The sequence below is a fragment of the Spermophilus citellus genome, assembly GCF_964194105.1.
Source record: "Spermophilus citellus genome assembly, chromosome: 11".
Classification (NCBI taxonomy): Eukaryota; Metazoa; Chordata; class Mammalia; order Rodentia; family Sciuridae; genus Spermophilus; species Spermophilus citellus.
In genome coordinates, this window is record NC_138192.1 from 78,091,092 (window position 1) to 78,107,209 (window position 16,118).

General features: G+C 34.4%; 1 protein-coding gene and 1 long non-coding RNA gene across 7 annotated transcripts in view; one reads left to right on the plus strand and one right to left on the minus strand.

Annotated features, from left to right (window-relative positions):
* Positions 1–16,118, plus strand: part of LOC308631251 — a 930,091-nt gene that overhangs the window by 330,233 nt on the left and 583,740 nt on the right. The window lies entirely within an intron of this gene.
* Positions 1–16,118, minus strand: part of CHN1 (chimerin 1) — a 187,427-nt gene that overhangs the window by 59,754 nt on the left and 111,555 nt on the right. For 2 of the 6 annotated variants that reach the window (XM_081260669.1, XM_081260670.1), the window contains one exon: positions 14,127–14,415. The exons of 2 other annotated variants lie outside the window; for them this stretch is intronic. In XM_081260669.1, coding sequence (XP_081116795.1) covers positions 14,127–14,415 — 289 coding nt within the window. Of the gene's footprint in view, positions 1–12,157; positions 12,236–14,126; positions 14,416–16,118 lie in introns of those variants that run through there. 2 more of the 6 variants (XM_081260672.1, XM_081260671.1) reach the window with 2 other exon arrangements.

Consider the following 16,118-nt stretch of genomic DNA (forward strand, 5'->3'; position numbering starts at 1 on the left):
ATGATGTTGATGCTATTGTCAACACTAGCATTGCTCTCTTTGCCTTAGCACAATGCTTAGAAAAAGTAGGTACTAAACAAATATTGAAAGAATGAGCAGGCAAAGTTCGTGGCACATTCATGAGCCTAAATGAATTTTTCAGATGCACAGATGAGCGCCTGTCTGATTCCAGCCTCCTCTGCTTACATTGCCAGAATAGATTTAATACAAAAAAAAAATGATTATTTTTGGTCTTATAGCTAGGTTATTAAAATGTAACAGCTGGCTAGAAGTACAAGGGAAAAAGGCATTTGAAATATTATTTCCTCATCTGACAGCCAAAATATATGCAAAACTATGAATTGAAAACACATTAGAGAGAAAATCTGTGATAACGTAGGTATCTTAGCAACATAGCTGATTAAAGGCAACACCGAATTGAAAACATTTATAATGCTAAGAGAATATTGGCCACCTGAAATAAGGATGCTTGGGATCCATGAACTGAGGTTCCAGTTCTAAAGATGGCTGAATCACTCTTGTTCAAATTAATTTGCAGCACCAAGACAACTATTATTGGAGGAATACTGCAAGATGCTATGAAAATTCCTTGATGACAAAAACTCTCTGCAATGCTGGGTTCAAAGATGATGTCAGAAGGAAAGAGAATTTGGTCAGTAATTGCCTGTATTGTCTTGTCTTGTTCAAAGTTTGATCATTTTCCTTCTATGTGCCCATAACTTGCTATAAAATTGCACGATTAAATTGTTTCATTATTTTCAAATGCATGCCTTAATATGGAAAATATTAAAATAAGAAGTTCTCTTGTTTAAAAAAAAACTTGCTTAAAATATCTATAGGATTAGCTATAAAATGTTTTCTTCAAGTGGATGTTCTTGTTACATTTTCTACAGTCAAAATTTCAAACCATGTCATCAGTAGAATGACGTTTCTTTGTTGTTTTCATTTTTAAAAGAATCAGATTTTTGAGATATCAAGTCTAGAACTGAATCCAGTATATCATGCTTTTAATGAATAACAGCATATTAAATTAATTATCATTGGTCATGGTTTCTTTTTTTCTTTTACCTGCTTCCTCTGGTGTAGATTACATTAAGTTTAGAGATTTACATCTCCTCATTCAAAACTCTCTAAAAGAGAAACATTCTGCCTTATATCAGACAATGTGAAAGGCCCCTGGTTCCCTTTATGGAGAGTTGTCTTAAGGTAAAGAATCACTTGTGTTTGCAAGTTAAACTAGCTGCTTTCTCATGGAATGACATTTTTATCTTGAGAGAATGGCTAACAAAATTTTTAATTATTCAGGCTTGGGTGCTTAGTATATTCTAAAAACAAAAACAAAAAACGAATGAAGTAAGCCAGCTACCTCCAGGAAAACAACTGATAGCAATGACAACATTCATACTATCAAGTAAAAATTATGATTTTGGAAAATCTGTATCTGCCCATCCCAAATCTGACAGATTCCCACTACTTAAATGACTTTCCTAATGAAATCAATGATGATATTAACAACTGTGTATAAAAAAATGTGTTAACTTTTATAAAAGCTACACAACTCAGTAAACCAGTATTTTCTAAATGACAAATACATGATGTTACAGAATCATGTATGGCTGACAGGTTCATAGTTCAAGAAATATCAATGGATTTATTTCATTGTTACAAAATAAGAAATGATTACTGATAAGGTCTCAGATTCCATATTGTGACTAAACTTGTTCTCGTATAATGTTCAAGAAAAACATCCACAATTACCTGAAAAGGCTGATACAAAACTCTTCCAACTGCACAATTATGTAAGATCAGATTTTCTTTGTATATTCTAACTCAAACAACTTATCACTACAGAGTAAATGTTGAAATATTTATGAGAATCCATTTTTTCCTAATATTAAAACATAGAGAGATTTACAGAAATGTAAAACTATGCCACTCTTTTGAATATCTTATAAAATACTTTGTTACTAGTTATGCTATTATGTTAGCATGCAATGTTGTTCATATTCGTTCTCATTCATTCCCCCCACCACTTTCTTTCCCTTCCTTCCTCCTCCCTCCCTCTCTTCCTCTCTTTTTTTTCTTTCTTTTTTAATACTGGGGATTGAGCCTAGAGGTATTTTACCACTGAGCCACATTCCCTGTCCTTTTTACTTATGATTTGTAACAGGATCTCACTAAGTTGCTTAGGGTCTTGATAAATTACTGATTTGGGCCTAGAACTTGCAATTCTCCTGCCTTAGCCTCCCCAGTCACTGGGATAACAGGTGTGTGCCACCACATTTGGCAATTTTACTATTTCTTATATAAACAAAATACCTTTTGAAGTCTATAATAATATTTTAATGTATTTTACCATAGCATAAAGGGGTCCTAAGTAAAAAAAAAAAAAATTGAGAACCACAGAGTTGTAACCTTTACTGTGCAACAGAATCACACAAACATGTATATAGAAAGATAAATATGATGTCTGGGTTCCATGTTGAGTCTATTGAATCAAAATTTCTATAGAAATTTCTATTTTATTAGTAAGAACATTGGTCAGATTTAGGTCTTTAAATCAAAACTATTTTTTACTATCTTTTCTCCCTGCATTTATTTTATATTATTTTTTTCATTATTTTATTTTCACAAAGTACTATCATTAGTAATAACATCTTTTCATGAAAATTATGAAACACTAATATCTATCCATTGTTATTGTTTTCCCTACCTCTGAGAAATACCGTGGAAAATTATAAACTAAGTTGTACTTAACATCTGAGAGGATTTTGTTTGTTTGCTTCCTTTTGTTTTTCTCTTTCCCGCCTCTAAATTATAATAAACTTTTTTACAGTAAGTTTTATATATAGCTTCTAGCTACTGATTTGAAAAGCATGTCAACTGCCTTAAAAATCCTGTTTATTTAGGAGGTGACTGTCAACTCAGAGGTCTTTTGTCAGTTTCAAAAAGCTAAGTAAGCTTCAGCTATGACAATGAAATGCTAATAAGCACTTTGAAGACAGAAATGATGAAAACCTGAAGTTGTCAACCTGAATTTAAATCATCTGTTGAAAATGTAAAGTCTGTGGACTTATCTTAAATATAAATGTGATATGCTTTATATTATAAACCCTAGTTATCAACAGATTGTATTAATATGAAGATAAATTAGGTTCATAATTTAATGTTACAATTATAAAGTTTAAAGAAATTTACCAAGATCTCATTCTTCTAAGTATCCTGTGTTATATATTTATTTTTGTTTGGTTCCTATGAAAGTAACAAGTCTTTGAATTTGTACATTTCTGTAATAATTAAAGAGGAGAAGGTAGTGTTTGCCATAAACAACAATCAGAGAATTAAGGTATACTATAGGAAGAAGTGTTGTTTTTCTATATTAAAATTTTCAATAGTCATAGGTTTTCTAATTCTGTGCAATGGAATCTTTTTTATTCTTTTAACATTAGATAAGAGTTTATTTAAAAACCAAACACAAGAGTTACAGCTCTAGAGTGACATGCCTTGGTTGGTCAAGGGTCCATCTGAACTACACCTCCTTCAACTTTCTTTAGGTACTTCTGGGGGGTTCCAACTTCTCCTTTTGAGTTATCTAATTATTCAAAAGTCAAGGACCCACTCAATTTAAATATTAACACAGTCTAATGTTTGATTTCTATAATGACACCAAAGGCACTTGGTGGAAGGGTCTGGATTTCTTCTGGGATTTTATTCTCCAAAATAAAAAGATGTGCTATTAAAATACACCCCTAGATACACCTCACCATAAACCTATCATCCCCAAAGATACTTGTGCTATAGTAAAATCTATCCATAAAAGGTTTTCACAAAGATTAAGGGAGATAATCTGGTTTATATGACTTAGCACAATTTCTGATATATAATGGCTCAATGAATGCTATTATTTCTGTTTTTATTTTTAGAGTTAACAATTCTTAGAAATGTGTAGTAGGGTGCTAGGAGATCTTCCATTTCCTGAGGTCAAAGACAATTATGTGCCAATCCTAGTCAACAGCAGAGGCACAGCTATACTTAAATCTGCATATTTTCAGTCTTTTCTACCTCTCAAAAAGTCCTCATAAGTAAAGAATATGAAGTCTGAAAAAAAAGTCTCTTGAGGGTTAACAAAGAGAACTTATGGACAGGAAATTCTGACAGCTAGAAGGGACCTTATGGTCATCTATGAAGCTGAGTCCTTCATTTTATGACTGAGGCCCAGAGAGATTAATGATGGGCTTAAAGCAACACCATTAGAGTCACAGACTAGAATCCACATCTTTTCTTCCAAGGAAATGCCTAATGAAAAATGCTGGTTGATTGTGTGTGTGTTGGGGGTGGGGAGATTGAGGGTTAATTCAAATATAACATAAAGTGATACTCAAAGCTTTTTCTAAAGTGTTTCTATTTCAGAAATAAAGGTGTATCTTCATGAAAAAACAAATCTCAAAAAGTACTAAAGAGAAGAAAGAAATGGTGGAAAGAGAGCTTCTCAACGAGGTACTTTGCATGACTACAAAGCCATAACTGAACACTAGCATGCAGAACCACATCAATTCTTTTATGAGTGTTAATATCAAATGTGAAAAATCCATTACTATTTAAATATCCTGCTCTGGAGAGAAAAATAAATTTAACTAAAATATTTAGAATAGTTTTATGATGCCCAAAGTGCCTAGACCTGTTCACAGATACTACATACATAAAGATATATATGTATTTGTTTATATATACATACACACACACACACACACACACACATATACACGTATATATAAACATGGTGAATTAGTACAGATAAAACATTTCCACAATTTCTGCTGCTTTGGCACTCTGGTATTCTTCTCTTTCTACCAGTATTCCCAGTTCTCCAAGCCTTAAACACAACATCTCCAGAATATGGCCAAAAAATTATACAAATTGCCAAAAAAAAAAAAAAAAACAAAACATCAAAAGAAGAGACTTTAGAGCCCAACTGCTTGCTTAGAGAGAAGTTCCAGATCATGGGAGGGAGGGTCTATTCCAATCAAGATGTACTGCAACCAGGCACTAAAACTAATATGCAAAAAAGCCAGTCTAGTTTTATGAAGTCAAGGTTCTGCCTACATTAATATTCCTCTTCCATTTATATTCCAACAGGTTTTCCTCAGAGAGACAGGTGAACAGCTATAATTTCTCCAAGAATTTTACATAACCCACAGCCCACCCACAGAAGTTTGTTATCCAGGAGAATATCATTCTTCACTCTCAACTTGGGAGAAGAGAATTCTATTCTATAGGACTCTTGAGTGGGTTGCACCCTATGGTTTCAAACACTGTAGGGAGAGAAATCTAAATGCAGTAGATTTCCATGGGGGATTCTAGAATTACACCACTGCCACAATTTTCCCATTTGAGTGAGATTAGACAAGTGGTACCATGTGGTTCAATTTGGACAGAGAGAGTTGAGAACACTCTACTCTCTCATCAATGGTGAGCATGAGTAACTATGTGTTGGGACCTATCCCAGGCCAGAGGAACAGCAAGGGTGAAGAGAGCTGGCTGCCTTCTGGCCATGGAGTGTTTCTGGCTCAGGCCCAATATCCCAGCCAGCAGAGCCTCTTTCTCTTGGTTCCTAGCAATTCCTCCTCATTGTGTACTCAAATTTATTGCAGGCTTTACTGCAGACTAAAAGGTAGAGTCCCTAATGATGAGACTGAAATCTTCAACAAGTTATAATGCCTTATGATCACAGCAACACACCTATTGTGCCTTCGTTGCTCATATTTCCCTAAGAAATATGATCTGAAGAATTTACTTTCTAAAATCAGAGATAAGCAAGGTAGGTATTTAAAAAATCAGATGATGTATTTATAAGAAAAGAAAATGATGGGAAGAAATGCTACAAATGTGAGAAACTAAAACATTAAACAGGATGCGTTATATATCAACAGTTAAAAAAGAATTCTTGTTCTGACAGAAATATAACCAGTGGTTGCTCTGAGGCCAGAGATGGGGTGAAATTTTCTATAAAGAGGCATGAAAAAACTTTCCGGGGTAATGCAATATTTTGATTGTAATGGTGGTTACATGAGTATATGGATTTGTCAAAACTCATCAAACAGTACATGTAACTACCTACAATTTACTGTATGTAAATTATACCTCAATAAAGTTACTTTTAAGAAAAGTTTTTCTTGGAAACGTGAAGATATGGGCTCATTTGCAGTTTCCCCATCATAAGGAAAAAAAGAACTTTCTCAAGGGATATGGGACTATAGTTTTTTCCTCACTGTGAACTTGGGCAGCAGCTCAAAGTCATTCTCAGGTTAATAAGCAAACTATTCCCAGGATAGGGATCCCTTCCTGTTGAGTGGGTGAGTAGAAGGGAGGTGTAAATCTCTTAAGAAGGTGCTAAATAATCTGCAGCTTATTTAAAATGCTCTGCTTCTGGGGAAAGTTTTATAGTAGGTGACCTTTTACCAAACAGTTCTGGCAAATAACTACGAGCTACAAAAATTCAGAAGTTATCAAGAAAAATATTTAAGTTGGACAAAGATGTAAAGTTTAATAACGTAAGTTTGGTCATCAGCAGACCTTATAGCATTTAGTGAATTTCACTAAATGGTTTTAGAAGCTAAGGAATATGCAGAACAGGTTGATTCATTCAAGTGACTGACAAACCATAATGTAGCAGTTCAGTTGTCCCTTGGATCCTTGGGGGATTGGTTTCAGGATACCCGTGGATACTGAAAGCTGTGGATGCTCAAAGCCCCTTATATGCAAGTGCTATATTTGCATAATTTTCACACACCTTCCAGTATACTCTATAGCATCTCTAGATTATTTATAATACCTAATATAATATACATGCTGTGAAAATAGCTGTTGTGCTGTATTGTTTAGAGAATAAAGATGAGGGAGAAAGTGTGTGCACAAATGCATTTTAAAAAAATATTCTGCATGGCTGGATCAACTGAGGATGCAGACCCACAGACATGGAAGGCTGACTATCTATACTTAAAAGGAGACAAAGAATGGCAACATCGGTAGCCATTATAGACATCTATAATTTCTTGTTGGCAGAATCAAATTATTGCAATATGTTTCAGTTTGAGCATTTTTGACCAGTTTTAGTGATTTGAAGGAAGTCCCAAATAGCTAAGAACTAATTTATGAGGCCACATAAAAATAAGTTCTCATAACACAACAAAAGGTTACAAAGCAAGGCTCTGACTTTCTAATCCCTGAGAGATCCAAATACTAGTAGAAAAGAGAAATGATTCCAAAGAAAAAAGAAAAATATGATGAAGCAAAAATTGTAAGATAAAATTACACTTTCCAAATTGTTGAGTATGATACTGATGTAAGGATTAGAGGGCTGGTTCTTTTCAGAATTGCCCACAGTTTTTGAACACCATAAGACCAGGTCAGAGCTTGACACTTTTATCTTGCTTTGTACCTTTAAATGGTATCACCCTCCTAAAGCCACCAGAGTTGATTCCTGTTTCAAAAAGTTAAATAGATGGAGATTTTGCCAGTAATGATTATTTCTCCACCAAAATGCAAAAGACTCTGAAACAGTAATTATGGAAGAATTTCTAATAGCTTCCTTCCTTTCCAACACTCAAGTCAGTAATTTAAGAGTTATTTTATTTGTTCAATTGGCCCAGATACAGAAATCTTTCCTAAACTGCAGCTGGCTTAGAAAAATATAATTTGGTCTTCTGTTGGCCTGGTTCTTTGGAGCTGAAGAACTGATGTGTTTATCTTCCATCTTCCTCTTTCCATCTGGTTTTCCCTAATGGCTTTCACTTACTAATCCTTTCTGTGGGTGATATGATGGAAGGACAGATGAGATTCACACAAATAATTTCCTGGGCTTCCCTGGAGTTTTCTTTAATCATTACAGCATGGAATTCTCTGGTGAGGTCTAGATGATCCCAACACACAAATGATAGCTGTGGGCTTGGGGAAGTGTCACTTGCCATCTTTGGACATATTCTAAAAGAGATGCATTTGCTACCACCTTCACAAACTATTTCATGTCACAAACACAATTTTGGGGGACTTCAGATGCTTTATCTATGGAATGAGAAATAGCCTTCCACACCTCCCAGGGACATTTTAAAGATTCTGAATTCATAAAGTGAAAAATATATAGTATCAGGTCAAGCTGAATTATTATACTTTTCTATTACGGCCTTGAATTTGGCTGAATTCATAAAATATACTCATTTATGTGTTTAGTCATTTGACAACTATTTATATAAAACTCAAGATGCTGAGTCAGAAGTGAAACAATACTGAGGAATGAAGGCCTTGAAACAAGGGGTGGAATGCCAGAATTTCATATTGATTTCTGACTCATGACTCTGAAAAAAGGTTTTTTTGTGGGTTTTTTTTTTTTGAGAGAATTTTTAATATTTATTTTTTAGTTCTCGGCGGACACAACATCTTAGTTGGTATGTGGTGCTGAGGATCGAACCCGGGCCGCACGCATGCCAGGCGAGCGCGCTACCGCTTGAGCCACATCCCCAGCCCCTTTTTGTGTTTTTTAATTTTTTTTTTGTCTATAAATGTGTTTTCTGTGATCTGCTAGGCTATTTTAGTAGCAAACTGAAGTTGAACTGAGTTCAATTTAATACTGACTGAACTTATGTAACACCTTACAGATGATATGCACTACCAGCATCCTGCTCAAGATGCCTAAGCATGAATACGTAGAAACAAAGAAATATTAAAATATAAGTTATTTGAGACAGGGCCTGTATCTTGCATATTTTTATTTCTTCCAGGGTCCAGACTGTTTCCTTGCAAACAGGAAACATATAATAAATGAAGAATTAAATGCAATTAATCTTGATAGATGATTTAGTTCTTAGAGATTAAACAAGAAACAGGGTTGATATTCCCAACTTGTTCTTAATTTGTTTAAATTCCAAGATAACTTCTGCGTAGCAAGAAGAAACTGTTTATGTAGATGGCTCAAGAAAGACTGTTTAGAAAGTGAGGTGTGAATATACTAAAAGCAAAAGAAGGTGTGTACCACAGCCGGAGTCAAGAGGATAGGTACACGGAGAGGGGAATTTGAAAGACCTTAATGGGTTCAACATGGAGGGCAAATTCAATAAAAGTTCACTGACAGGGCATGGAAGCAGAAAGCTGTGATGTCTTATATTCAGAGAAAGCAGAGTCAAAATAATAGTTCATACTAAAATGCAAATCTCACACATTTTGGCTTTCAAAGCCATATTCTTGGGCAAAGATACATGTTTCCTAATTAAAAATAAATAGAAGTATCACCTTATATTAACCAAGAAACTCCACTTTCTTTGGGAAGCAATTAGGAGTCTTTTGACATTTTCTTGTGAACTTAAAGGGTTGTTCAAGCATGGAAAATGATGGGCTGCAAACAGCAACCTGAAAATGTTGTTTCCAGCACAGGCTTGTAACAGATAGTACTCAGACCTATGAATGGGCGTCTGGCTGATGGGTCCTCTGATTCCAGAGAACAATAATACTTCATGTAGTGCTTTACATTTCCAAGGAAACCTACATTATATAATCTCATTAAAACTCATAACCACCAATGCAACAGCATCTGTATCCTCATATCAGGAACTGGGGCAAGCTGAGAATGGAAAAGGTCAAGGGCTTGCTTACTCAAGATCACATGATTAATACATATTGGCCATACAGATTTCTCTTTTTAAAACTGTGATTTCTTAAGGAGGATGCTTCTAGAGCATAAACCCACTATTAGAAAGAAGTTCTATGGAGAAGTTGTAATCTTCATCATAAATTACTAAATTGGCTTTTTAATGCAAGTCAGTGATTCTGGACACATTCTGATAGTTCTTTATAGCCTGTTCATCCCTGAAACTGATCCTAACCTTGGACAAACATGGAGACTTGGACATGTAAATATGATGGAGAGAGAGGGAGAGAGCTGGATAAAGGCAGGGTTAAGAAAGAACAAGAGGAGGAGCTTGAGTACACTAAGGAACAACAACAACAAAAGGGCCAAAGACTGTGGAGGCACAAAATCAAGAAGAGGGATATCAAGGTCTAAATATGAGGTATCCCTCCAAAGTTCAGATGTTAGACAAGGCAAGAATTTTCAGAGGTGAAATGACTGGGTTCCAAGAGTCTTAACCTAATCAGTGTATTGATAGGGATTAACCAGGTGCTGACTGTAGGCAGGTAGGATATAATTGAAGGGGGTGGTCACTGAGGGCATGCCTTTGGGGTTTATATTTTGTCCCTGATGAAGGGAGCTCTTTTTCTCTCTCTGCTTCTTGGTATGATGTTAAGAGCCACGTTCCCCCACCACATTCTTCTGCTGTGTGTTCTGCCTCACCTCTGGCCCTGAGGAATGGAGCAGACCATCTATGGACTAAGACCTCTGAAACCATCAGCCCCCAAATGAACTCTTCCTCCTATAATTGTTCTTGTCAGGTATTTTAATCACAGCAATGAAAAACCTGACAAGTTGCTTTGTTGGCTTTTTAATGCAAGTCAGTGATACTAAGTCACTTAGCAGAGCAGACTGCTCATGCCCCTTTTGTTGTTCTAGGGGACAAAGACTCCTACCATTTTATAGAGGAACCCAAAGAATTCCGGTAGTTATGACAGTTTTTGATAGAACCCCAGTTATATTTCAACTTCTAATTCAAAAGGATTTCATACACACACACACACACACACACACACACGTACGTGATTTCAAAGCAGTCTTTAAAACATTCAATCTAGAATCATAGTCCTGGCTCATAGTATGGTTTCTTAACTGAAAATTATATACTTTATTTGGCAGTTTATATTATTAACAATTACATGAGAAATTTTCTACAGCATTGGTTTTTGGAGATTTACAAATATATTATTAGTAAATATAAAATTATCATAAGAACTAATGTATGCCATTGGTCCAGTATCTGTTGAAGTAGATATATTATATTCATTACTTGGAACAAGAAACTATCAAATCCAATTTCAAGATAAATAAAAATAAATAACTAAGAAAGTTGGGCTCTTGGCCAGTCTAACTGCAAAATTAAGGCACTTTAGATGAGAAAAAAGTCTGGCTTCAATGACAGCTATATAATTCAGGATTAAATGTATCATAATGTTTTAATAATTTTTTGTTTCCAATTATTATTTCAAGCTGAGAAGCAATGTATATAGTTAATGAGAAAAGAAGGCATACGAACACTAGGAAAGAAAAAAAAAAACATTCCCTCACAGTAGTCCACCAATAGGGATAAGAAATTCATTTAGATTCACTTCCTATGGTGAGAAAATCTTTACAGTCATAATACTAGCCAACCAACCTTCTACAAAAGCTCAGATGCACAACTTTCACTTAAGGACTACAACAAACACACATACATACTTAGAATTCTTATCCTTCAATTTTGAAACAAAATAAGTTAATTTCTTTTAAATCTTTCTAAGAGTCTCAAAAATGGTTTTATAATATTATTTTCCAAAAATATTCTTAATAATGATGGGTAATTCAAATAAGTTTGGGAGCACTCTTGAAGATTTATAATCATAATTGATCATTAGTGAAGGCCTCCAAAATAGAAACAAGTTTTTTTAAAAAACGTTAAGTTCTCTCCAAGCTATTTGAGCACAAAGCCTGTTTTTCAATGAATATTTATTAAAATTCTGTAGAATTAAAATTTTTTAGGAAATTCCTAATTTCGTGCCCAAAACCTGAAGTCCAGGAAGGATGACACCAAGGTCATGCAATTAGTTGGTGGATAAACTATAAAGAGATCTCAACTCTCAAGACTCTACTAGGGTGTTCAAGTATTGTGCTGTCTCTTTCCTGTAATATTTACTGTCCTTAAGGATTTCAGACTGTAAAAACCCTATATTGGAGATCATCTAGTTCAAAACTTTCCCATTAAAGGGGGGAAACAGTCTTAGAAGTGATGTAGTTGGCCCAACAAGACATAAAAATCCACTCCTGTAGCAGAATTAGAATCCAGCTCTTAATTTCAACACTAGAATCCTTTCCACAACAGCATTATCAACTCCTGAAGATTTTTTTCCTCTGAGTCTCAGATAAGACAGGGTTTAGCTAGTAAGGACCCATTAAAATACTTATTAAACCATATTTGTGTCAATAGATATTTTAAACCAATTAAACATGATTGTCTTTACTTACAAATGTCATCCACTGTGACAGGGAATCAATGTTTCAAGCTGTTGAACAGGTCATCATCCCTGTCCTGTTGGATGACACCTGTAAATAAAATAAATCTATTTTTGAGTGAGTAGACCTTAAGCTAATTAGATTTAAGATGCATGCAGTTCAAAGGAAAGAATAATTTTTGAATAATTCTTATGTCCTACTGGAGAGATGTACTTCCCATTGCCAACTATTTCACTCTAGTTATGACTGGTCATGAGCACAAGAGAATCCAGGGAATATAACATGAATGTGGCAAGAATACAAAGGAATCTGGCTCCCAGGGCAAAAGGGGTCCTCTAGGCATTAACTGCCTCCATCTCTTACTTTGTGATATTATTCTACTCGACAGGTGGGGAAACCAAGGCCCTGTTAATGACTGGTCTAATATTAAGTAGCTAAGTGTCTTTGGCTCAAGTCTGTAGGAGTCGAAAAGTATACACAATACATTAGCATAGGTTATCATTAGGCTGATTAGCTTTGAGAGACTTAAATATTTCATAAATGTTGACTTAGAAATATTCTAGCACATCTGCATAAAATATGTCAGTATTAAATATTGAAATATAAGCATCATTGAAAATGTTTGAGTGGAAAATCAAACAACAGTAAGAAAATGGAAATATGACAGTGAAATTAAATATAGCATGCACTTAAAATTTTTAATTCTGGCTATTTTGAAACTTAATTAGTGGTTTATAACAAATATGAGTATATGAAAAACCATTTTTTAAAACAAATTTTCTATAGTCCATAATTTAAAACATTGATTTCTATGTAGCCACAAAATACCAATCTAAGTAAGCTCTGACAAAAACTAAAATTTGGACAAGATAATGAACATTCTAAATTTCCATTCTGTACCTAAATAATCTAAAATAACTGCAAGTGTTTTAGGACACTGCTTTGAAGTAATATGGCTATTAGAGTAACATCATCACAAAACTCATGTTGAACACTTACTGTGGGCCATAAGTTTGAGTGCTACAAGTTATTTCATTCAAACCTCACAACTTGATTTCTATTGCAATTTTACAACTAAGATGATCAAAAGCACAGAGAAATTAAATTACTTGCACACAAATCTATTTGGTGACAGAATCCAAGCTCAAATTCTGCTGCTTTTCTTTAATGTAACAACTGAAGATTCTTGAAAATACAAAAAATATAACAGAAAAATTAACATAGTTCGAACTAGAATACATAAAATTCCCTCACCTAAATTCCACATAATATAAAACAGAAAAATTTCTTGATCTTTTTTGGGGGTCAGGATGTAGGAGAGGGTGGGGACAATTTTTAAAACAAATCTTAAATGCTAAAGAATCAAGTATGTTAACCTGAAATATATCATAAATAAAATGACAACTAGAAAACATCATAATTTTATAATTAAATTCTTTCATAATTAAAGTAAATCTTTCAGATTTAATTATTTTTTAAAAGAGACAAATCCTCCAAAATAGTATAATAATTATTAACAGACTGAATTAAGTCATGTGTATTAAGAATAAATAAATTATCTTACTAAACAACAGAACTATTCATAAAGTGAATTAGCTTTAAGGAAAACAAAAAGTAATTTTGATCCATAATGTAATCCCCTCAATTCTTCATACAATGGTAATTATCTTTTACTTGATGGTAAGTTATGCTTTGGACTTAAACCCCTCAACTTTTTTAATGGGGCCATTTTTCTAACATTTTTAAAACCATAAAACTGACAAAATAGCAGATAATCAGAAGTTCAAAAGTATAACTGGCATATTCTAGCTGAACAAGAAATAGATTTATGCAAAGCTCAGCATCACAGAAACAAGACATTAAGAAAAATGATTTTACTTCTTAAAGCACTTGTGGAAAAATGAATCCTTCTGGCAATAATGGCTTTCTGAAAAGGACCCCCAAACAGAAAAAGATAAGGTGTGGTTTCATGGTAGCTTACCCTTTTCTCTGATACCCCATCCTGGCCTGCAGCATCTCTCTCATCATGTGTCTCTTTCAGGACTGCCATGTGTTTTTTGTATGCTGGCTCTCTGTTTAAGGTTGTGTATCCTATGTGCTCATAAATTGGGTTTATCGTCATCTTGGCAATGTATTCTGCTGCCTTGGTTTCAATATAGAGAGTAATCAAGCCATCAGTCACCAGATCGTGGATGGACTCAAAGCGTTTCTCCCCAACAAAGTGCTTGCCATCGTAGTAGAGCCTGAAGTTTCTGGTTTGACTTCCAAATCTGCCTCAATGAAATGGGAAAGATGTTTTTAAGAAAAGTAAGCAAGTGAATTCTTTCTGAAACAAAATAATCAAAAGAGAAAAAAAAAAAAAACCCAAACAAAAAACCCTATTGCTTTGTTTGTGTATGTCTCTTTGATTAAATAAGCCGTGGCCAATTTCCATGAATCACTTGGAATATGTAAAATTAAATTTTTGAATACAAAAATGAACTTGCAATAACTGGGGAAAACTAGCCAAAAGCACGCCAATTTTCCTAGAAGGAAAATTTATTTCTTATTTATCTTTTTAAGTCACTAAATTATGCCTATAGGAAAAACAAGAGAAAATACACCTCATACCCTACCAAAACAGATTCAATATTGGTTACTGCTGTAATACATGAAATTTCCATAGTGACATTTTTTTCTGCAGTAAAAAATTTAATGATCTTTAGACCCCAGCATTCACGTCTTTTAACAGGATAATCCCACGTAGGGCAAAGTATGATGCCAATAATCATTTAAAGTAGAGCAGAACCTGAGTCACGAGGGGAGGGTAGCACAGAAACACACTTTCGTTATTTCTGACCAAAGACTTGTTCTTCCTTTATACACATTCTTCCATGTCTGCTGGTTATGCTGGGCAAGAAATGTTTGCAATATATAGGGCATGTAAGTCATATACTACCAGCCTACAGAAACTCTGTTTTCAATTTTGAGTCATGCTTTGATAACATGCTTTAACAAATGGAGAAGAATGGTTTCTTTTGATGATAATTTCAGTATTTTGTGTCCTGCAGCAAACCTCAGAAGTGGATCCAAGCTGGCATGACTGGCATCAGCATCCTTGCAAGAAAGTACACTAACTTTAAAAAAAGCTGATGCCAAGTGGCACCAATGGCTGCCTGTGTCATGGTCTCCTGAAGGTAAACATGAATGAGCTTAATTAAAAACTAAACAAATCGGAAAGGATTTGCCTAAACAAATTAGATTGTAATAATAATGTAATCTCGAGTCCAACTTACTATTTATGCTGGACCTTTTAACATATAATTTATCCATTTTGGTTCTTCAAAAGCAATCATCTTCATTTGCACTCATGTGAATGATCCATATAATTATACTTTCTTGATCTCTACTTCACTTTCCTCAATGTTAAAGACCCATTCCTCCCAAGTAAATATGCATCATAATTTAAGTCTAAAAGCCTCGGAAGGTAAAATTCACATATGAAAATTAAACTTTAAGGTTTTTTAGCTTAACATACTACTTGTTGTCCATATACATTATCTGCTACTTATAAATAAACATAGAAAGTCACTTTAATATTTTTATAAGTTCTTACAATTAACACACATAGTATGGTTATCAAAGAGTGCTCAGACCACTTGACTCCTGCAAGGCCTTACCACTTTATGGTGGGCATTTCCACCAACAGTATGGACCTTAAAATACAGACTATTCAAACACTGGTGTCAGTCACTTATTAGAACTGTTTTCTGAAATCTGAGGTGTATGAAGAAAACAGCATGAAGGGAAAAGGATTGGACTGGCTTCAGAAGGAGTGAGGATGGATTGACTGAGAGTGGAAGTCTAAAGTTGTACTTCCTAGTGTTTTCCAAGAAGCTTATTCATAATCTATCCAAGGAGAGGATTTCTGGCTCTAGTAGGGCGTTGGGTGAAAAGAGATTAAGTTTGTCCATTTTTCTTTCTCAGCTCAGTA